This window comes from Etheostoma cragini, chromosome 3, assembly GCF_013103735.1.
Source record: "Etheostoma cragini isolate CJK2018 chromosome 3, CSU_Ecrag_1.0, whole genome shotgun sequence".
NCBI classification, from domain to species: Eukaryota; Metazoa; Chordata; class Actinopteri; order Perciformes; family Percidae; genus Etheostoma; species Etheostoma cragini.
In genome coordinates, this window is record NC_048409.1 from 13940681 (window position 1) to 13962778 (window position 22098).

Below are 22098 nucleotides of genomic sequence, written 5' to 3' on the forward strand. Positions count from 1 at the left end.
CTAAAAATCAAATTCCACTGATCCACCCCCTAAATTATAATGAGTTTAAAATGTGATGTTTACTGGACATTTTAATGACGGAGTTGAAATCAATACAAAAGGCTGCTGTCTTTATGCAAGATAATGTATTTTCTACCATCACCTATGCACAAACTGTTTTACCAGCAAGCCACACAAATCAAAAAATATTCCACATGCAGTCACCAATAAAGAAAAAAGATTGTGGGGCAGGTGTTGGTTTTTAAAGAAGATGCTTGAGATATGTTGGAAAGCACTGGAATAGTGTTTAATCCCTCAAAACTGTTATACAGATTACTCGCATTCCTGTGAGCTTTTTAGGAATTCTTTTTCCCCAAGAAGATACAAAAATTCCACTAAGTCGTATGTGAGCATTTTGCTAAATTAGGTTTTGCTGAATCAAGCCACATTGACCATTTGTAGCGGGTGATGTGTCAAGTATCATACTAATAAGACAGCAGAGGCAACTAAACAGGCCTCCATTCAATGATGGCCACATGATCCACTGGATGGATCATTGGCTGTCTGGGCTAGAGCCCTGGTACAGTACATAACACAACAGACCAAACTGACAAGTAGACCACAATTAGACCACAAATATGTATCAAAGAGCCTTTAAGTGAAATGTAACACTGTTACGGTTTGCCTCCCACAATGCCTGGAGGAAAGGCAGAGTAAATGGTTTGGGAAAGATGATATCTAAATATGTGATAAGTGAGCGAGTTAGTGAATGAGTGAGTGTGTGTGTGTGTGTGTGTGTGTGTGTGTGTGTGTGTGTGTGTGTGTGTGTGTATGTTTGTGTGTGTGTAAAAATTCCAATATGCAGAGCAGTAAAACCATACCATTCTTTTACAAAGTGAAGGGTTCACATTACCAGAGAGTCTATGAGCTTTGAGTTATCTTCTAATGATAATAAATAATAAGCCTATCATCTCTGTAAACAGCATCAATTATTCAACATGATCATTTCATTATTAATGATTGATGTAAAGGCATGTGCACTCATCAATGATGCTGCTGTCCTCCATGAATACATTTTAAGTAACGTCTCTCATTCTTAGACAGACTGAACTAACTACAGCTAAGGGGCGATGATTTCATTGATCCTGTATTTACAATCAAGTCAGCACATAAAAATGTAGATGTTTTCCTTTTCAGTAGATGTTTTAATAACTCCATCAATCAGTGTTGTTCTGCGTGTAATTACCGGCTCCCATTCCCCACTAAACTGTCCAGTGGGCTCATTAAATAAGAGAAACTGTGGAATCAATTTAATTACTGCAGCTTTAAATATTAACTGGTACTTTTAATCACAGTCATTGTTCTGAGATGGGGCATGTTGCAATGAAAACAACTTTAATCTACTCCACTCGGTCCATAATTTCTTAAAGTGATCTCCCCTTTCCCCACACATTTTATAAATATTAGTTCACTGCTTTTTGGTTTCTTCCTAAATACAGATGATGGTGCAGATTCCCCCATTTCAATAATTATAGACCTACAGTTTTGAAAACTGCAGTTCTTCACCAAGCTTTTTGGACGGGTTCATGTTACAGGAGTATTACGTTTTTCAGTTCTTCTCTGTAATTACAAGCAAAACTTGCACTACAAGTTTAGAAAATAATGGTACATCACACATTTTACAATACTATTAAGATTGAGTGCCTCTTATGGGCCATTGCTTAAATATTGACTTTCAGACTTTGTTCATATCAGTTTGAGTTTTCATTTCAAATTCATTTTAACTGAATGCTGTACACTGTACACGGCGTAATAGGTACAACTTCTTGTACTGACTACGGTGCGATAGACACTCACTTGGCAGAGACTTTTTGCCTTTCCCAGAGTTGAGACTCTTTCACTTTAAACCACGGGAAGATTCGGTCCATTTGCTGAAACAGAAAAAAAATCGATATCAGCCTACTGAAGCTCAGAACTGCATTTGGGGCAAGATTGTGGTTAGTGATAATGTAGCTTAACACATGGGCTTTTTCTTAAAGTAATATAAAACTACCCAATTACCATCAAACAGGCAATGATGTAATAACTGTTACACACCCAGCTTGATGCTGCCATACCTTGACCAACATAATTAACCTCTGCCTGCTGCATGGGCACCCCAAACAGAGGATGTGTGTAAATCTGTATGTGTCTCAAAAAAGTATGACGTCATTTAACTTGATAAACAACACAAAAAAATGCTTGAAATTACCCAAAATAGGACAACTGCCCTACTGTCATAATGGAATTTGAGAGTCCTTCTGAACTGCACTGTAATTTTGTTGTGTATCAGTAGTGCTGACAGGGTGGAAATGATCCAGAGTGGATTTGAGGTTCTTACCCGTATGAAGAAAGACTTGACCATGCTGTTAGCTTTCCTGCTCTCAGGCTGGCCACCGTCACTGTTGATGGCCGTCTGAATGATTCGTGCAATGTCATCACTAAACTCCAGCTGGGAGAAATGAGGAACCGACACACACACACACACACACACACACACACACACACACACACACACACACACACACACAAAAAGCGTGTTTGTTAAAGGGGCACTATGCAGTTTCTATGCAGAATAGATTTTGGAAGCTCCCATGTTTACTTGTTTCTGACTCCTCGCTCAGTCAGTCTGCCGTTTCGACTTTCTCTGTTCCTACGACAATGCTTTCCTAGCTTTCTGCTTCTTTTTTGCCGGCTCCGCCATGACAGCAGTGTGGAAAAACTCCATTGGTACCATGTTTCTGTAGCTAGTCAGTTTGTGGAAGGGGGTGTTTATGTCTGCAGTGCCGTGAAGCAATTCATTAGATCGTGGGACCTGAGATCAAGCGATATTTCTTGATGCTGAGACCGCCGGCCCGAAGTTGCAAGGGTGGTTTTTCCGCTCACAGGCGCTAGTAGGAAATGAGACGGCCACCATTCAACCCAAAAGTCATATAACCATTCTAATGACTCCGAAGCTGTTTAACTAAGGTATACAGGACAAGCCTGACCACGCATTCAAGAGCATGTGATGGCGTGTGAATCAACCCTTACTACTGCAACCCATGCATCAAATTACTACTAATGTTCAGAAAATGTTTACCGATGGTTAGCTTGCATATATCCTCCCATCCTTTAATACATGTACAGTAATATATCAGAATCAGAATCAGAAATACTTTATTGATCCCGGAAGGGAAACTCTGTGTTGAAGTTTATTAATATAAATAAAAATATATAAGGAGAGTGGATATGTACAGTATTTACATAGTTAAAGGATATACCCACACGTTAAGTTGTTTGACTAAAATATAGAGGACAACACACCTCTCATATGGTCTAATGAAACTGCCGCAGGTCCAGTTTGTCAGATCAGCAGAGACACTGCTTGAAAGATAAAGTACTTACCACTGAATTATAGCGCCCAAGCTCCATCTTTTTCTCAACAGAGTCCAGGTCTGGAGGGAAGTCACTCAGAGGGGTAGGGGTGACTTCGGTCAGGACTGGAGGATCTGGGCCCTCCGGGGAACGACGGGATGGAAGACTCTCCTCTGTCTCTGGGTTCAGCTCAGGAGGCTTCACCGCCTGCCCCAAAACCAGAGAGTTACGCTGTGATACGCTAGATCTCACCATTGTGTTAATTTAGCTGTTGCTGCTACAACTGTTTGTAACTCAATATGTTTATATATTCATGCGTGCAGCACTGTACAAAGATCAAATACACCACAACAAAAGAAATGAATGTAAATCATATCATACTGTAATTTCAAACATAGCAATTTGTACTGAAACCACTGAAGAAGAAGCAGCAGTATGTGCATCTAACCTGTCTGTAGCGTAACAGGTGTGAGGATGTGCGTGAGTTGAGCAGTGCAGTGAGGACATGGCGAACGCATCCCTGAAGCTGCCTCTCCAATGCCGTCCTCCACTCAGCCGGATGGCGTTCAGTACATTTGGTACACGTGTAGGCAACACTCTCTGGCAGCTTTGATAGCAGCTCATACATTTCATCTGGGGGACAGCAAAAGACGACAGTATTGCTCCCATTATTGTCTCTCATCAGCAAGACAGCACTCGAAGGACGGCCTGTCAGTCAGCTGAACACTGACAACTGACAGGACAAATGAAGTGCAACAAGTGCTGCTGAATATGAAATTCAGCACTCTGCTTGCGAAGTACATAGAGTAAATTTGTTTTTTTAATACCTGTAAGGTTCTCACACTTGGCATGAACCCAATGGTTGCAACGGCCACACTCCATCATCTTGCTGTCGTAGTCATCGGCATCATAGCACTTATCACACAGTGGGCAGAAGTTTCCTGAAAGAGAAGATAGCAACAGGTACAGTGAGTTAAAACCACTCAAATGGTATCCTAGTCATGGCTGTCACATTCCTCAAGTTACTGATGAAGTCTTACAGGTCAGATTACTTTTTTATTTAAATATTACTTTTGGTCTTTTATTTGACAGGATAACCAAGGACAAATAGGGGCTAGGGAGAGAGAACGACATGCATCAAGGGGACACAGGTCTGAATCAAACCCAGGCCACTGTGGTAAGGATTGAGCCTTAGTATATGGGGCACACACTCAACCAGGTGAGCTACCAGGGTGCCCTACAACTAGGATTCTTAATAAATCCTTACTTATTTAATCTCAGAAAGAATACCAGTGGTGTATATGTACTAACTCCTAAACTGTGAACAGAATTTTGGGCTCCACATGCTTGTCACTTGCCTTTAGCAAAGAGTTTGGCACAGTCATGACACATGGAGAAGTCACGCGACCACTGGGCATCCCAGGACTTCCCAGGTTTAGTGGCTCCACAACTCTTACAACGCACACACTTGGTGCACACCTGAAAAGAAAAAAGGAAAATAAACAAGGTGGTGACTACATGGCAGGAAGTTGCAATCAGTTGTGTAAAGAGCAGGAATGGTGTGAATGAGACACCGAGAGGAGTAAAATGTTTTCATAAACGCTGCACGTGAGAGGATCCCATGAATGTAAGTAGCGCTGTTGTGAGAGGCTGGAAAAATGTGTGAACAAAAGGAGAGGTAAGAGAAAAATGTATGAGTGTAATGCTAAAGTTTGGTCAGACACTGGTGAAACTGTTACTATTACATAAAAGGTGAGTGGGTGAAGAGGAGTTTAAAGGAAGTGTGTGTGTGTGTGTGTGTGTGTGTGTGTGTGTGTGTGTGTGTGTGTGTGTGTGTGTGTGTGCGTGTGTGTGTGTGTGTGTGTGTGTCTGTGTCCATACCCAGACTCTCTTCTTCTTGGTGGGTCTGGTAGGGTGGTTGGGACCCAGGCACTCCGGGTGATAGCTGTTACGGCACTTATCGCACTCTAGCAGCTGCTGCTACAGTGACAGAGTCCAAAGGTGAGATGAGATTATTTAAATATCAAAACAGGCAACATATGTTAATGCCCAACAAACAATACAATTCTGTTCACAGCAAATTAGATACAAATGTCAGCTGCTTTTGAAATGAATGAAGAAACAAGATAGATGCAACATTACAGTGTTTTCAAAGGAGGATCAATTCATTTAAAAAGCTATGCAGAGATTTCACTACAGAGCTACTACCAGTTTATTGAGGGGCACATTCATAGTGGGCTTCACGGATCATCCATGGACCATTGAACATCATTATCAAAGGCCTTAGCTATAGTGTTAGTACAGTACTTGAAAGGCTTTGTAGACAGCCCCTTCAGTCAAGTTTTCCAGTGACTTTGGTAGCTTTATAACACGCACATAGAACTGGGCAATATGGAGAAAATCAAATATCACAATATGTTTGACCAAATACCTAGATATCAATATTGCAACAATTATGTAGGGCTGATTATTAATGATTTCACTAAATATTAACACAATGAGATTTTTAAATAAATAATCATCAGTAATGTGGATATAATGACTAAGTGGGTAAAGGCAAATAGAAAAACAGGTAAGTTCAGAAAATCACGTAACTTTACTGTAATGTATCTTTTAAAAACAGGAAAAGACAACACCTGTGTCATAGTACGATATTTTGATCTCCAAAATTTAAGACAATATCTAGCCTTAATATATCAATATAATATCAATATATCGCCCAGCCCTGCACATACAGTGTTTTCTTTTTCATTTTCAAACCTAGAGCCATACATGCATACTAAGAATAAAAAGCCATGGACAAGGTAACAACTGTTTCATGAGACTTTCTTTCTATTTGTCTAACAAAACTGTCCTTAAAGTTTAAGGTGAATTAAAGGTACCCTGTGGAGTTTTTGGCCACTAGTAGCGCCATGGAGCAATCATTTTTAAGCATGGGTCCCTGTTTTGTTTGTTCTTGTACAAGGGCGCAACTGCATCTGCATGTCGGTGACTCGATGCACATTCCTGCCTTTTCACAATATTCCACTGATCTACAGGTAGCGGTAACATGCCGAGAAACACAGCAATGCACCAGCAAAGAAAGGGCAGAAGAAGAAGACTGCTAGCAAGTAATCATCGATGTAAACAATGCAGGCTTTAAATGTTTGTTCTAATATTTTAGAAAAATCCACTTCGCATTGTTTTTTGAAGAAGGGAATGCACTCAACATGTTTGCTAGACCTCAAGGAAGAACATGGCCCTAAACTTTGAAAACTCACAGGGCAGCTTTAAGTAGGATTTTTAAAATCATCTAGCACAACTTTATGTGAGACACTGTGGGACAGCCTGACATTCCAGTAGCATCACCAGGAGCTTAAATGTCCATCTCTCAGTGCCATACACTGCTTTGGAATCAGAGAGTGCCAGATTATTATTATTTTGTCATAGATACAAGCCAATCATAAAAAATTAACTAATGCCCGTTTAGGTAGAGATTTATTCCTAGTTGCCAGAAATCCTTTTCTTATCATTAAGATCATGTGCATACAAGGCTCACACCATGCACATTTTAAACAGGACTTGAGTTAAATGATAAAATCATGGCAGGAATCCAAGAAGCTGATTAGGCGCTGTTTGCTGGCAAGGCTAGCAGGCTTCTTTCTATGGAGGATTCTCCGGTCTTTACACACTGTCACTTCAAACTAAGCTTCTTTTGTGTACAACTCTCAAATGAACACAACTGTATTGAATGGCTTACTTTAGTTTTCTGGTGCTGGCGTCCACAGGCCTGGCAGAACCTGCATCGTCGACAACACCAGTTCTCAAACTGCTCCTGGAGAGGGCGCTCTGACTCCCCCAGGCAAAAAAGATGGAACGGTTCACAGCATACCTGGCAGAAGACAAACTATAGATAGACAGAAAGAGAGAGAAACAACAAATAGGGAAAGGTAGGCGGATAAAGTTAGAATATAGGTTCAACCATCGCTTGGACAAGAAATTTTAAAGCAAACGTTTTCAATGTAATGACCCTTTTTATTACCTCAACATTTCCACTGCTTGCACATAAGAAGCAGAGCACCCGGGGCGTAACAGGCACAGAGGTGAGCAGGCTGAGGCCGCCAGCCTCCCACACCTTCTCCACATCATGGTCCCTTTTAAAATCCACTCTGATACGATGCACTCCGTCGCAGGGCGCTCTGGACTTCGCCTGGCCCCTAGTCGAGGGAGTGCTTAGCCAGTTTAAAGTACTGCTGCTGGTGGGTTTAGTGGTGAGCGGCTTCTTGTGTTTAACAGACAAGAGGAGAGTGATAGAAAAGGGTGAATATCAGAAATTATACGTAATCTATACAGTGAGAAATAAAAGATTTGATGAGAATTACAGTATGTGAAAAAATAAAAAACAATTGGTTAAAGCTCACACATTGACAACTTCTTACCTTGTCTTTTAGTTTGTGTTTAGGAGATGGAGGAACAGAGCGAGATGTTGGCTTTTTCAACTGTTTTGGTTCAACTATGAAAAAGAGACAAGACATAACATTTGAATAAGAACCAAGTTAAGTACACTTTATATATATATATATATACATACATTTTTAAAAGAGGACAAAACAGAGTGACCAGTTGTTTGTTTTTTTACCAGTATCTGAAATGGGTGTAGTTGAGCTCTGCTGTTGTGATGAGTGCTGCTGGGGCTTCTTCTTGGGCTCGTTCAGAAGAATCTTGGGTGAAGCATCTTTTTTTGAAGTGGCCTGACTGGTAAGAGGACGTTGCTGCTGTTGTTGTTGTTGTTGTTGTTGTTGTAGTTGTGGCGGTGGATGAGATTGCGTTGACTGGGAGGGGGAATTCTGGGATGAAGATGACGGGGAGGAAGATGATGAGGATGAAGAAGATGAGGAAGTGGAAGAGGAGGACGAGGACGAGGAGGAAGAGGTTGGTACAGACTGCTGTGTTTTGTGTCCCTTTTTACTGGTGACACTGCTTGTGACTGAGAGCTGCCGGGCATCTGATGTCAGGGCTGGAGACTGAGTATGGGCTGCGACTGTGCTGGACACTTGAGGGGGTTCCACTGGGCCAGGGGAAGATGCGAGGGCTGGAGATGATTGCTTTGACAATGGCTGCTGTCTTGACTTCTCCTCTGCCATCTTGAGTGGAGGAGTTTCACTCTTTTTGCGGGGAGGTTCCTCCTTTGGTGGTGCAAGAGTGGGTTTAGGGCCAGAGTCTGAGATCGGTCCTTTTACCGGATTGAGACCCTCCTTCTTCTCAGACAACTTAGTCTTTTTCTTGTCTTTTTTGCCTTTGCCTTGCTTCTGAAGAAACATCTTTGAGGGCATCCACTGCAAGTTCTGACACTTCCTCATCCTGTAGATAGTGAAAATTCAACCTTTTAATTTCCTTAAAAATACCAAATTTGTTATGGAATGTAATTTAAGACTTGCTTAATAATAACAAAAAGATATTGTGGCAAACAGCTCAACAACTAAGACTTACTTGCAGCATTGCTTTTTAATGTTTCGTCCTCCAAATTTAGGCTTGTCGAGACAGTTGGTACACACACCGCAATCTTCTGGAACTTGGCAGCCTGAGCACTGACCACAGCGTCGCGACCGGCGCCCCTTCTTGGGAGGAGCTTCTTGAACGGCCTTGTGCCGTGTCTCCCGTGGCTTTATGAGAGGGGACTGAGGCTCTGCCTCCTCGGAGCCTGCTACTGAAGACTTGTCTGTAAGAAGAGGTAGATCCCAAGAGAGATCATCATTACTGACACACAGGAGTACAGGATGCACTTTTGACCAGGCAAACATGGGTATTGGGTGAGTATGATGAAACTGAGCTATTGATACCGACATCAGGCCTTTTTTGCCTCCAAACAACTCACTTTTTTCCAAATGGCATGAAAACAGTCAAAATAACAGGAAGCATACAGCCAAACTCTGCTTGTTCCATCACCACTTCACTGTGTACTTGTGCTCTCATTGATGACTGGATTTCTCTGCTCTTGTGATTAGTCCATCATCACTGCATGGTGCAGAACTTTTTCAAGACTCACACACAGATGTTGGGTCATAAATGCTCACCTCAGACTGTTCTAGTCAATCAGAGTGCTTTTCATTACGGGTGGCTGATATAAGTTTGTTGTAGTGCCCCCTTTTGATGTCACTTCTTATATTTTACCGTAGTTTACTGTATAGCTGATATTTTGTAACCAAACCATTTCCACACTACTGGAGTCACTTTCCTTTTTTGAAACTAGCTCATCCTCTACTGTGGAGCCGGTAGCCATTTCGCCTTCAGCCAATAGTGTTGTTACTGTGTGTAACGTTATGACATTATTATGTCAACACGTTGGAATATTGCCATTATCATGATAGGAATTTCTGTATAATATGTGAAATTATACCGGTGTTATTGGGATGGCACACACCTATGTTACATTCAACCTGTCAACACATCCCCCAAACAAATCTTAAATCTATGTCGTGCAGTGGTGCTAATAAAATACAACACTCAGATTAGGCAAGTCTTCTGTAAAGATTTATCAATTCTTATTCAGTATTTTCCTGTACTGTTATCAATAAAATTGTTACAGCGTGTGTGACAGCAAAGAGGTCAAATGAGAGGGACGTTGAGTCTGACTCACCATCATTCCCCATGGAAGATAGGATCTTCTCTCTCTCCTCCCAGGGCAAGGCACTAAGTGTGGGCATGTCGTCGGGGAACACTGCTCGATTACGGCCAAGAGCCACAGCTGCACGACGACATACATGCTTGATGCGTGGACCGCGGACCGAGGCCTCGGACGAGTCGCTCTCTTGACCCTGCTCACAAGCACACATCACCACAAAAAGTGAGACAGATATTTGAAGAGCATGCTTCATAATATTCACAAATGCACAGACAATCATGCACCACCACAAATATACAATGCAACAAGATGACCTTTTGGTCATTTATGCCCTTCTGGAGTTAATTTCATCTGTTGTAAATGTTTCACAAAACCAAAATAAACAATGTTCGATAAATATGAGGATGATGAGGCAGCAGAGAATGTCAACACTAGAGGTTGGCCCAAGGCTGATGATGACAACTGGGACAGGGAATTTTTCTTTTCTTTAAAATGTGCAATGACTGCCTATAACCATCAAATGTTTAGATTAACAGTAAAATAACAGAGGGCTGGATATTCTGGAAAATATTTTTATAAGCACACCCAGTGCTGCTTTCTGCACAATGTATGAGGCAAACAGAATTTCCCTTGAGTAAACCCACTGTGGGACTTTCCTATTATCAAGTTTCACTTTGAATACGAACACAGATTTCTATATATAGCACATATTCACAGCATCATGTTAAAGTAATTTGCTTGTGGCTATATGATGAGAATGAGAGAAACAGAGAGACTTTGTTGCGGAGAAACAACAACTATGACAAAAAACTGACCTGGCCCTTTGTCTGCTCTGCAGGCTTCAGCTTACTCTTCTTTATCTCAAAGAGCTGGGCTTTGGCCTTCTTCAGTAGTCCAACTACCTGCTTATCGGTCACAGGCTGTTTCTCTGCTTCTTCCAACATGGATCCAAGAGAGGAAACAGGGAGGTGTTGTCTGCCCGGCTGCCCTGGAAGGCTTGCGGTCTGCTGGCTAGGAGCACTTTGTTTCTCTTTCTCCTTTTCCCCATCCTCCACCTCTTCTGCTTTCTCAGAGGGTCTGCCTTTCTTAGATAGACGTCCTTTAGCAATGGACATGGGAACAGTGGAAGCAGGCCCACGCAAATCTGAGGAAGCAGTGTCAGAAACCATATCAACTGATGTTGATTTTTTTCTCCCTGGAGCCTTTTTTGTAGCAATAGATAAAAAAGCATCTCCGGAGTCCCTCCCGTCCACAGTAAACATGCTGGAAGGTGCATTGGGGGAGCCATCTGGTGTTGACAATTTACTTATTTTCTCCAAATCCTTCCTTCCTTCCCTCTTATTTTCCTTTTCTTTCTCTTTTTCCTTTAAAGCAGGTTCCTGGGGAGCTGACAAACATTTTTCTTTACCTCCTTTCACAGCTTCTCGCCCCGTGTCATGGGCACTGGAAGGAAAGATATGGAAAAGTGGGGAAGAAGTGGATGATGCAGTTGACAAAGGAGGTGGATTTCCAGTAGCCCCTCTCCTGCAATCAGGTGTCCCTTGTGGGGTCAGACTCATGGATACGGTTGAGAAGGTGCTGAAAGGAGAAGTTAAGGCACTAGTGGCTAGTGGACTTGCAGAAACCCCTGGCAAAGAGCTGGAGTTACTACAGCAGACAGAGCCTGTCAGCACAGACATCTCAGAGGAGCCTTTCCCCATAGACATCGGGCCTCCTATTTGGCTGCTGCGTCTGGTCATTGAGTGGGAAGGAGATCGCGGATGACTACGTACTGTTCCCGAGACAGGTCGTCTCCTGCGCCGCGAGGTTCTGCTGGAGCTAGAGGACGTCTGGTGTGGGGAGAGAGAGCCAGGGCTGCTTCCAGAAGACGACTGGAGTGTAACAGACTCAAATATCCGAGAGTGGGCCTCGCTGGGTGTAAACCGTGGAGCACGAAGCAAAGGGCTGCGCTTCTGGTGTGGTGGATCAAAACGGGATGAAGACGGATGTTGGTGATGAGTGTGTGAGTGAAGAGGGGCAAATAGTCGTGTCCCTGTTCCGGTTCCACTGCCTGGTGCAGGAAACACCACTGGAGCTGCTCCCCCTGCTCCACTAACACCTTGGGGCAACAGCCCCACGTCTTCAGCTGTGAGAGGAGGAGGGCGGAAGTTATCAAATATGGGCTTGCGAATGAGTCCCTCCTTTGCATATTTAGCTGAGGAAAAGTACTGCTGTTCAGTGTGGGACAGGGACGTCCATCGGAAGGTGGGCTCTCTCAGAATTGAGCGGCTTCGTTTGTCTGATAAGCTGGACAGCACTGATGGTCCAGACAGGAATGGAGGGATGGGGTGAGTCATCCAGGGTGACTGTGAGTGGTGTTCACTGATAGCAGGTGTATTGGAAGAAGCTGACTGTGGAGGCTGTGGAGGAGTGAGGAGAGGGGGAGGTGGAGGGGAAGAAGAGGAGGAGGCTGTGGATGAAGCTTGCTGGGAGTTTACAAGTGTAGAGGAGGACATCAGAACTCCTGTTGGTGGGCTAATTATAGGTTTTTTAGCCCCACTGGTAAGAGACTCTCTCACCCTCTGGCTCTGGCTTCCCCGGCCGACCCCCTGTCCCCTCCGACCTCGCCGACTCCTCTCTGCCAACACATGCTCTGGCTCAGAGGGAGGAGAGGGAGGCCGTGAGCTGTGTACCAGGTTGGCCTCCCTCTCTCCCTGTGAGACTGGAGAGTGATCCTCTGGCTCTGACAAAGCCTGTGTGGCCTCAGAAGCCTGGGAGTCGCATGATGAGTCATCCAAGCTGGGACTGCTGGACCTGGAAGACTCTGCGGAGGACAGTTGGGAAGAATGTTGCGACACGGCACTTGAGCCGCAGGACGCCGCACTACTGCTAAATCGCCCATTGGTGGGGTTGTTTGTGTTGCTGTTGAGCAGACTGGCGGCTGTTGATGGAACAGTGGGGATAGGGGCGGGAGGTGGAGGAGGGGGGAGGGAGTCAACTGGAGCAGTGGCGCCAGTGCTACTAACAGCAGGTGTAGATGAGACCAGTACAGGAGTGGGGGAAGAGGAAGTGGTGGGTTGGGCAGATGTGGAGACAGTTGAGGGGGTTGTTTCTAACCGTGCTATTTTCATATGAGGTGGCGGAGCTCCAAAGTTGCCCTCATCTTCAATGAAGCGCTTGGGGGTTTTGATGATGCGAAGGGAGACAGTGCTGACCACAGGCATGATGAACTGCCTGATGTTCTTTAGTTGGGTCTTCCTGATGCCAACGTCAATGGCTCCTGCCCCACTACCCCCGAGAGCTACAGCTCCTTTCTCCAGCCGCTTCTGCGCTCCTTTCTTAGCGCGCTGCAGCAGCTGTTTAGCAATAGTTGCATCAGTGCGTTTAGAAGAGGGGACAATCCTAACAGGCTTTCTATGGCGAGGGCTTTTTCTGAGGCCCACTGTCCTGCCTGGCTTGGAGGGAGATGGGGAGGCAGGTGGATTGGAAGAGTCCTGTTCCTCAGCACCATCCACATTCCTCAGCATGGGCTGCTGAGGAGTATGTGGTTCCGTGCCTCTATCCCCCCCTCTGACCCTAAAGACCTTGTGTTTCCCTTCCCCGAACTCAATGGAGGTAGACAGCTGTGCAGCAGCAGCAGCAGCAGCCGCCTCAGCTTTGAGACGCTCAGCTGAGGGCGGTCGCCCGCGTCTGCGTCTGGGTACACCAGGCAAAGTCTTGAGCCGTGACTTGAGAGGGGCGAGTTTAGTTGCTCTCAGCCTCTTCAGGTTGGTAACTTTGGATTTACCCAGCCCACCTTTGGGAATCTTTGCCTCTGTGTCATATGGCTGAGTAGAGCCCAGTGGCGTCCTCCTGGCGCCCTTTCTGTCCTCTGTGTCCATTCCCAACTCAGACCCAGCCTGCCTACTGTCCTCCCCTGCTGCATGGCTGCCTGCACTCCAAGCTTTCTTGCTACTTGAAGACGGGGGTCGACCTCTTCTCTTTTCCCCGGTGCCAGGTGGCCTCCCAGGCAGCCTTTTCACCTTCTCAGATGGCCTTTCAGGGCCCTCAGGTTTTGCCTGTGTGGGGGAGGGAAGGGAGAATGGGGAAGGTAGACTTGCAGCAGCTTTCTGAGCAGTCAGGGCCCGTGGGGGTCGGCCTCTAGGCTTCTTCTCCTGTAAGGGTGGGCCTGCTGATAAAACTAGAGAACAAAACAGAGGCCATTTAGTTAGCATGAAAGCGTAAGATATAGACAACATTTACGGGTATCTCGAGACAACAGGAAGGTCCCTGATGAACCAGTAGGGAGTTCCAGTTAAGTAACTTTACCTGAAGTGGTTGTTGAAGGGCTATGTATTCTTTTCTGCTCAACCACTGGTCCAAATCCTCCAAACGCTTCTTCCTACATTAAAAAAGAACACTTGTAAATGTTTGTGGCCATACAGTTTTGGTAATGCTATAATTGAGGGAAGAAGCAATGTTGGTTAACAGATCAAATCATCCATCATGACACGATGATCATGATAATTGTCAGTTGGCCTAGATGTGCAACACTTGAGTCATTTATTAAGTCAGGCTATAGGCTATAATGATGTCCTAAATCTCACTTTTGCCTGCTGGCTGACTCTGGTGCTCTCATGTTTCTCTGGCTTATGAGATGACATGCCAGTTGGAGAAAGCTCAAACCACAACAATCGCCTTGAATTGAACAACCAAATATTACTGGGTGACTAACACGTCGCACTGCGTTCCTGCTCCCTGGGGATGGGAAAATGCTAAGGTTGTTGGTCATACAGTACATAGACGGCTAGAAAGACAACCAGAGCAAAGACACACAAAAGAAAAAAAGCATAAATTCTATAACCATTAGAGCAGCCTTGTAAGGTTTTAATGCTCATCATTCCACATCAGAATACGCCCTTTCCACTAGTGAAGCCAAAAAAAAGTGAAGTGTGGCTTGTGGAGCCAGACCAATATAACAGCAGGCCAATATTATCGGCCAATATTAGGCCTTTTCCAAACTATCGTATCGATATTTATATTTGCTGGTAAATTATTTATTTATTTTTATATTCATTTATCAGAATCATTTATGATTACAAATAAATGATTCGGATGAATACATATTTTAAAAAATGAAACGGACAAAACACCCTTCAACCATGTTATGAGTGCTGACGTTGTATAGTTTGTCCACCAGGGGGCGCTCTACAACAATCTTGTTGGCAACAATCTTTGATTTTTTTTTCTTGTCTTTTTCTGTTTTTTGAAAGGCCTTAAGTTTAATATCTTAAGTTAGTTTTTTGATACATTTTATTTATCAGAACTTTTATATATTTTGATGTTCCACTGTTCTGTTTTTCTGTCTTATTTTAGTGAGAACTCATAAATATCTACGAATAACTAATGTTAGGGAAATCTAATTTTTGCGGGGTTTTTTATCATTGTCCGATATATCGAATTTTTAAATCACAAAACATTTGTTTCGGTATCGGCATTAAAAATATATCGGTGGGGCTCTAGTGGCTTGAGAGTGGCATCAGAGGAAAGCCAATGCTGTTGTCTAAATGTAAAGGTTTATCCTATGTACTCATTATCTCTGATGGAGCTTATCAGACTCAGCTGTACATTCTCAGCTTTGGTTAAACATTCATCAATTTCAGCTTTGACAGCCTCAGAAGTACTGTGCTTTTAATAAAAGTCTACTGTCAGTTAAAGCTTCTCTTATAACAACGATAGCCTGCCGGAACTTCTGCTATTTGGTCCATAAGTCCGAACAATCTAAAAAGAAATGCTTTGACACTAAACATGGTTCAGTTTGATCCGTACCGTATCCGTTGACACACATGTTAAGCATCTAACATATTAGCATGTATGTATGTGGGCATCTGTGTTAATTTGCAAACATTAACCTACATTTGTTTGCATGATAATAAACTGGCATTACCATGTTAGTATGTAATGCTTCCCGTGTTACCATGTAATGAAGAATCTCCAAGAAAGCTGAGGCTGACAGGACAATGTTCATTAGTTTGAGTTTTTCTAAACTGAAGAACATGTTTGGCCGATTAGTTACGTTACATTAAAGAATATTTCCAACGACATTAGGAGTCATCCTATATAACAAATTTGATCGAGTTTATTCATCATGCAATTGGCAATATATTATACTTTATTTTGACGTTTTCTGTCTCAAAAGATAAATTAGTTTAAACTTTTCACTTCATCACATTGAAAACATGACTGCGTCACATGTGCCAAAAGAACATGTGCTATTACTTTAGAACAAGTGCAATAAAACATATGGAAGTAACACCAACAAAGACTCATCACCCATCTATCAGGCACTGGGTCTAATGATGTTTCAAAAAGCACATACAAAACATAACCTGGCAGATTAAACAAGCTGTAATAACTTGTCATTTTCTTTCACAACAAAACATACATATGTGCCGGAAAGAAATTAAGCAAACACATCACAAATTTCATTTGATATTTCAGATACTGATCTACTGACTTAAGTGTAAATCTTCTTTTTCTTTTTAATTTCAATGGTGATGGTTCAAGAAATGATGGCTGCAACTGTAAATGTGATACGTCCTGGTATACATCATCAATCCTTTCTCTGATGTCTCAGTGAAGCCTTGAGATGTGTAACAATGAAATCATTGGAGGGTAATTAACATCCGACATCTTCCTCAGTCTCCTCATCTGAGCCACTTACTTCTTGCAATCAGTGTGTGTGTGTTTAAGAGTAGAGGTGAGCATGTCATTTCATAATGTTTATTTATAGCAGCGTGTGGGGATTCAGTTAAGGTCTCGTTGGCCCAGTTTGTAGAGCAGCTGCTATCCAAGTGTAGTCAATGCAAGTGTGTGCACATGCAAACTGAGTTGCACCACCTAAGAGTTGCACATATTGCAATATGACTGAGACAAAATTATGTCTGAATCATGCACACTGAGGAATCTAACTAAAAATAAATATTAAACCACTAATGACTGTCTCATCTGTTCTACATATAAATAAACAGCAATAACAGATAGTCAATCATGCTGTTTATCCTGGCAGTCAATACTGATTTGAACATCCTCCACTCCTTATCTCCTTACATTTCTCTCTCCACTTTCAGTCTCTCTTCTCTTTCCCTCTTCCCACAATAACACCAGCATCCTCTCCTCTCTGAGCAAGCTGCTGCTCTTGGTTGGTGTTGTTGCAGAGCGAAGGGGGGCGGAGTACCAACGGCCGGATCTGACTCGCTGTAATAGTGCGAGTAGCAGTCAATGACATCACAGCGCCACAGAGCAGACTGCACAGGTTCATGTACACTCACATGTACTGTACCTCGTGATTCTGTTAGCCACACATACACACGGTTACAGAAACACAATGACACACACCCTCTGCGCCTGAACTGCACAGCAAGCTCTAAACAAGCAGAACATAGGAGTGAAGATGCGGGGGAGGGGAGCAAAGGCTAGGCAAGCAAGCAAACATGAGTGAAAAAGGAGGATGGCTGTGGGAGGAGGAGGGTGAAGAGGAGAGGAAAAAAAATTAAGGAAGCAGCATCTTGACCACATGCACCATCAACAACAGAGGGAGCGCAGTCGTCTCCTGGGAGCACTGAGGATGAAAGGGGTTTGGGGTTTAAACATGCTCATGCAGAAGCTTGCCAAAAAACAATCTAAACAGGCCTCCCACACACAAGAAGCCTTCCCTTTCCTCCCCCTTACTCCTGTTCTCTGCCATGCTCCCAAACACATATTCAGTCACTCACTCATTGCTCGCTTGCTTGCTTCCTGCCCACTGGCTGCCGAGCACAGAGCAGCAGCGTGTGAAAGACAAGGCTCGCCGTGAGCTCAATAGTAGGGCAGGCACAGGGAGGTAACTTCAAGATGTAAACAAACACTGTAGTAGACTAGCATGGTGAGGTTTGTGTACTATGTTGCCTTGCAACATGTAAGGGATAAAAAAGTTGATGGAAAGACCTGTGTTTCTCTTTTCTGATTCTATTTCATCAGCTGAGGAGTGTAAAGAATGTTTTGAACACAATTGTTCAAGGTCTTTCTTATCTTTGCTGGCTTTTGCTGTCAGTCTCACCATGAAAATCTGAGCAGGTTAACTTCCTGCTGGTCTGTCAGATCTCATGTAACTGATCAATGCATAAATTACTTGATATGAATCACTCAAAAATTGAGAAAGGGAAACCAATCTGACTCATTGTAGAAGCGACATCATTTCCAGGAGGCGCGAGGGACTGTCCCTGAAAGTTTGAGACGGAAGTGAATTTAGTTTGAGGTATGCTTCTCTATATCATTTTGACAGCGCTATGCACTCTGAAAAAACAAACGGGACTTTTACTGTCCATAAAGACAACATTTAGAAGAAATCTAAAATGGTTATTGACAAAGGGCTGTAGATTAGGGACACGTTTTCCAGGCAGGGTACAAACCAGGCTTTAACCTAGAAAAGTTATTCCTTGCTTAACATTGGTTTTCTGAAATGCATCTTTATTTGTAACTACTAGATGATGGAATCCCAGACTAAGATTGATTAAGATTCATTTTAATCTGTTAGTTCTCAATAGTGACAGTATAAGCACACATCTCTAGCCTTCAGGTGCTCTAAAAAACTGTAATGCATCACAAAAAGCCCATAACTTGGTGGAATTGGAGTAAAAAAGAAGCTGATAAAAGAACAAGTTTATTTTTAATTCTTTATGATCCGACCATGTCTCCTACAAATTATCTTCATATACAGCTAATGCAATAGCTATTTACATTTTATGGCGACATTAAGGAAGTAGTAAAAAAGTTTTTAACTTTTTTTAAAATGTTCAAACTTTCTCTAAACTTAACCATGGGATTTTGCTTTATAAATAAAATGCTGATTATTATGAGGGCGCCTGGATAGCTCAGTAGGTAGAGTGGGCGCCCACATATAGAGGTTTACTCCTCAACGCAGCGGGCGGGGTTCGACTCTGACCTGTGGCCCTTTGCTGCATGTCATTCCCCCTCTCTCTCTCCCTTTTCATGTCTTCAGCTGTCAAATAAAAGCCTAAAAGTGCACAAAAACATATTGGAGTACTAGTTGTTAGCGGTCAAAGATGGATAGATGGATAGTTGTTAGAATATATATAAAATGAAATGCCAGTCGTCATTGTTTTTTGATCGACGAGTAGTACAATCTGTTTCATTGCTGCAAAGCTTCAACCCGCTTCTGGCAACCCAACACTGAATTGTGCAAAATGTCTAGCTCTATTATCGTTTAAGCTTTCTACATTTTGGTAACATAAGATTATCTAACTGGCATTGTCAACCCTTCCTGGGCTAATTTCACATTAAGAGCCTAAGAACTTGAAAACAACTTTGAAATAATATTAAGTATGAACAGTAGTAAATGAGTTAAACACACAAAGATTGTATGGACTTTTCAAGAAGCAGTTTGACAATACACAGCACTGATAAGTCAGTTACCGTATTTTGCAGCAAGCAAAAGGACCACTGTCATCAAGATCGTATGGCAAAGACCAACCACTACCTGTGCAAACATACTCTGCAAATTGTCACACCGTCACGGTTGCTGTTTTTTACTTATGATATTAATCAACTTATGTTGTATACTAGCTTTTAAAAAGCCAGGAACACCTAAAAGAGTACAACTTTACACAGGTGTTAAATTGAAATCACTACCATGTGATACCACCTGCGTGCTGCCAGTGCCATCACACTGATGTGTGATGTGGGATTAGGGAAGCATGCACCAATTGCAAATTTTTCAGCCGATACCGAATTTTCATTTGTCCGATGACCAATGTCAATAACGATGCCAATGTTTGATTTCTTATCTAAAAAAATACATGTCATAAAAAAATGTAACCATACTCATAATACTAACTTTAAATGAGCAGAAATTCAATCAAACAAATTGATAAACAGTTGGAGTTTCTCAGGGATTTTTTAGTGGCACAAATGAATGCAGCATTAGTTAAACGAGAGTATCTGAAGGTACCATGATATTTTTGACTTGCTTTACTCGCACCAGGGTAGACACTAACATAACTAACGTTTCTTTCGGTTATCAACCATGGCTGAAATAACCACTATTGCTGCTTTCTACCTGTTAAGGACGTCCCAGATACGCCTGAAAACACACTGCACACAGCTAGGTAAAATTCACCAGGAACTGCGCCTAGATGACTGCTGCTTCCAGCAATCCTACGTGAGGCTGAACTAGTGCCCAGTTTGATGATTTAAGCTTGGATTGGAGCCAGGATTCCCTGGCTGAAAACCAACTACAGGCCTTCTGTCTCAACTGCGGCTCTCCGGCAAGTGGCAGTTTCATAACTGGTGTGCCAAAATCAATATTCACTGTATCAAGCAAGTCACACATCAGATTAACTAATTTGGTATTAATCTGGTACAGTGGTGTGAATCCAAAATAGACCCATTTTTTTGTGAGTTAAAGGGCTTTCACACCTAACGTGTTTGATCCGGACATTCCAGTTTGAACCAAAATTACAGGTGTGTAACTTCTCATGGACCAAAGTTCGAAACATACAGCCAAAATATGATCCAACGAAAAGAGGTGGTCTTGGTACGGATCAAACTGAACCATGTTTAGTGTGAAAGCATTCTTTTGGATTGTTCGGACTTATGGACCAAATTGCGGAAGTTCTGGCAGGCTATCGTTGTTATAAGAGAAGCTTTAAGGATCAGCTCAGTGCTTAGCGTGTACGTAATAGAGAGTGACGGGGAATGCAACATTAAATCAAGACATAAAGTGACAATCAAGTTCCATAAGTGGTTAAAAAATTCTCGAAGTCACGTTGTAGCACACTTCCATGTTTTGATGATTTTTTTTTAACCTGATGTGTACCCGAATACGCATCAACTGTACTCGAGACCACCTTTTCAAGGAGACTTGTACGGTATACAGTGTTCAAACTAATCAAACAAGCTGGACTTTGGTTAGCCTAGTCAGATCCGAGCCCAGATGTCTTATTGCATTGCATTTATATTTTCACTGTGCAGTTGCGCCTTGCTCCGCAGTGAAAGCTTAACCGGAGAGGCTAGAGATTAGAGTAGGTACTTTGCAGATATTGAGCGTCATTGACCAATTTTTTTCTTGAAGAATATGCAGTGTAATCGGTGACACCCGTGTTGTCACAAGTTCATTAACCGGTGGGAACATTTCCTCACTGGGGCATCCCTACTGTATACCCTTTTTGTTAAGTCTATGATAAACATCTCTTCCACTGTAATCATACTGTATACCTATTTTCTTCCCAAATTATACTTACTCATTTCCCAGGTAACGCAAAGGAAGCTACATTTCAACATAAGTAAACTATGAGATCATGAATATTTCCCTCTGGTTTAAACCTTTACTAGTCGCCTCAGCCATGTCTCCTTTAATTCCCAGCTTGGGTTTCCCTTCACCCAGGTACTGCTTGATGATACCAATTTGTAATAGGTCTGAATTCATGCTGCTTTGTCAGGTCTGTCTGCAACACGACACGCAAACATCTTTTAAAATGCTTGTTTTCTGAATGGGGTTTGGATTGATCAGGGCTATGCAGGAGAAGCAATATGTGCAATATACAGTACATCATCACATTTGTCATCTAAAGTTTAAAGTCAGAAGTTAACCACTTTGAGACAGCAAAACATCCGAACGAGCAATGAAGACAAAAAGGGAGGTCAGGAATGTGGCTCAGACTGAGGGGAGGGATGTGTTAGGTTTTCAGGTTGGGACCCCATCATTCAGTTTGATGTTAGAGAAGAAATCTTAAGAAGTCATTTCTCCCTATTACTTTGGACATATTCCAGGAAGCTTCCTCTTGGTTTACTGATGCCTCATCCTTTCCTGGAATGTAAATTGGTGATGATTTCATACTCCTATATGCACCTATGATGACACATCTTTTAAAAAAGGCAAAAGGGAAAATCCCAGAATCCCTCTAACAAATACAACAAAGTATACAAACTATATTGCAAATATGGGAATAAGGGGCATTTATTCAAGATCCAGTTTTAGTCACTGATTAGAACATCTTCTTTCCTCCACCAGAATGAATTACACAGTGGCACTGCTTTGTGACCCCCTGTCGGCCCCAAGCAAAAGGTGGACATTTGTTTTTTCAAGTGTCCCAGCACTAAGTGCA

The 22098-nt window shown here is 42.7% G+C and overlaps 1 protein-coding gene across 5 annotated transcripts in view; it reads right to left on the minus strand.

The window, feature by feature from the left end:
• kmt2a (lysine (K)-specific methyltransferase 2A) overlaps nucleotides 1–22098 on the minus strand; it is a 39710-nt gene that overhangs the window by 13812 nt on the left and 3800 nt on the right. For 2 of the 5 annotated variants that reach the window (XM_034862510.1, XM_034862503.1), the window contains exons 2-16: nucleotides 14264–14336; nucleotides 10792–14135; nucleotides 9992–10169; nucleotides 8845–9073; nucleotides 7994–8715; nucleotides 7794–7867; nucleotides 7397–7633; nucleotides 7115–7261; nucleotides 5257–5355; nucleotides 4734–4854; nucleotides 4203–4316; nucleotides 3824–4008; nucleotides 3406–3582; nucleotides 2360–2470; nucleotides 1837–1910 (exon numbers count right to left, since the gene is read on the minus strand). In XM_034862510.1, coding sequence (XP_034718401.1) covers nucleotides 1837–1910; nucleotides 2360–2470; nucleotides 3406–3582; nucleotides 3824–4008; nucleotides 4203–4316; nucleotides 4734–4854; nucleotides 5257–5355; nucleotides 7115–7261; nucleotides 7397–7633; nucleotides 7794–7867; nucleotides 7994–8715; nucleotides 8845–9073; nucleotides 9992–10169; nucleotides 10792–14135; nucleotides 14264–14336 — 5885 coding nt within the window. The remainder of the gene's footprint in view (nucleotides 1–1836; nucleotides 1911–2359; nucleotides 2471–3405; nucleotides 3583–3823; nucleotides 4009–4202; nucleotides 4317–4733; nucleotides 4855–5256; nucleotides 5356–7114; nucleotides 7262–7396; nucleotides 7634–7793; nucleotides 7868–7993; nucleotides 8716–8844; nucleotides 9074–9991; nucleotides 10170–10791; nucleotides 14136–14263; nucleotides 14337–22098) is intronic. The other 3 variants (XM_034862541.1, XM_034862530.1, XM_034862519.1) reach the window with 3 other exon arrangements.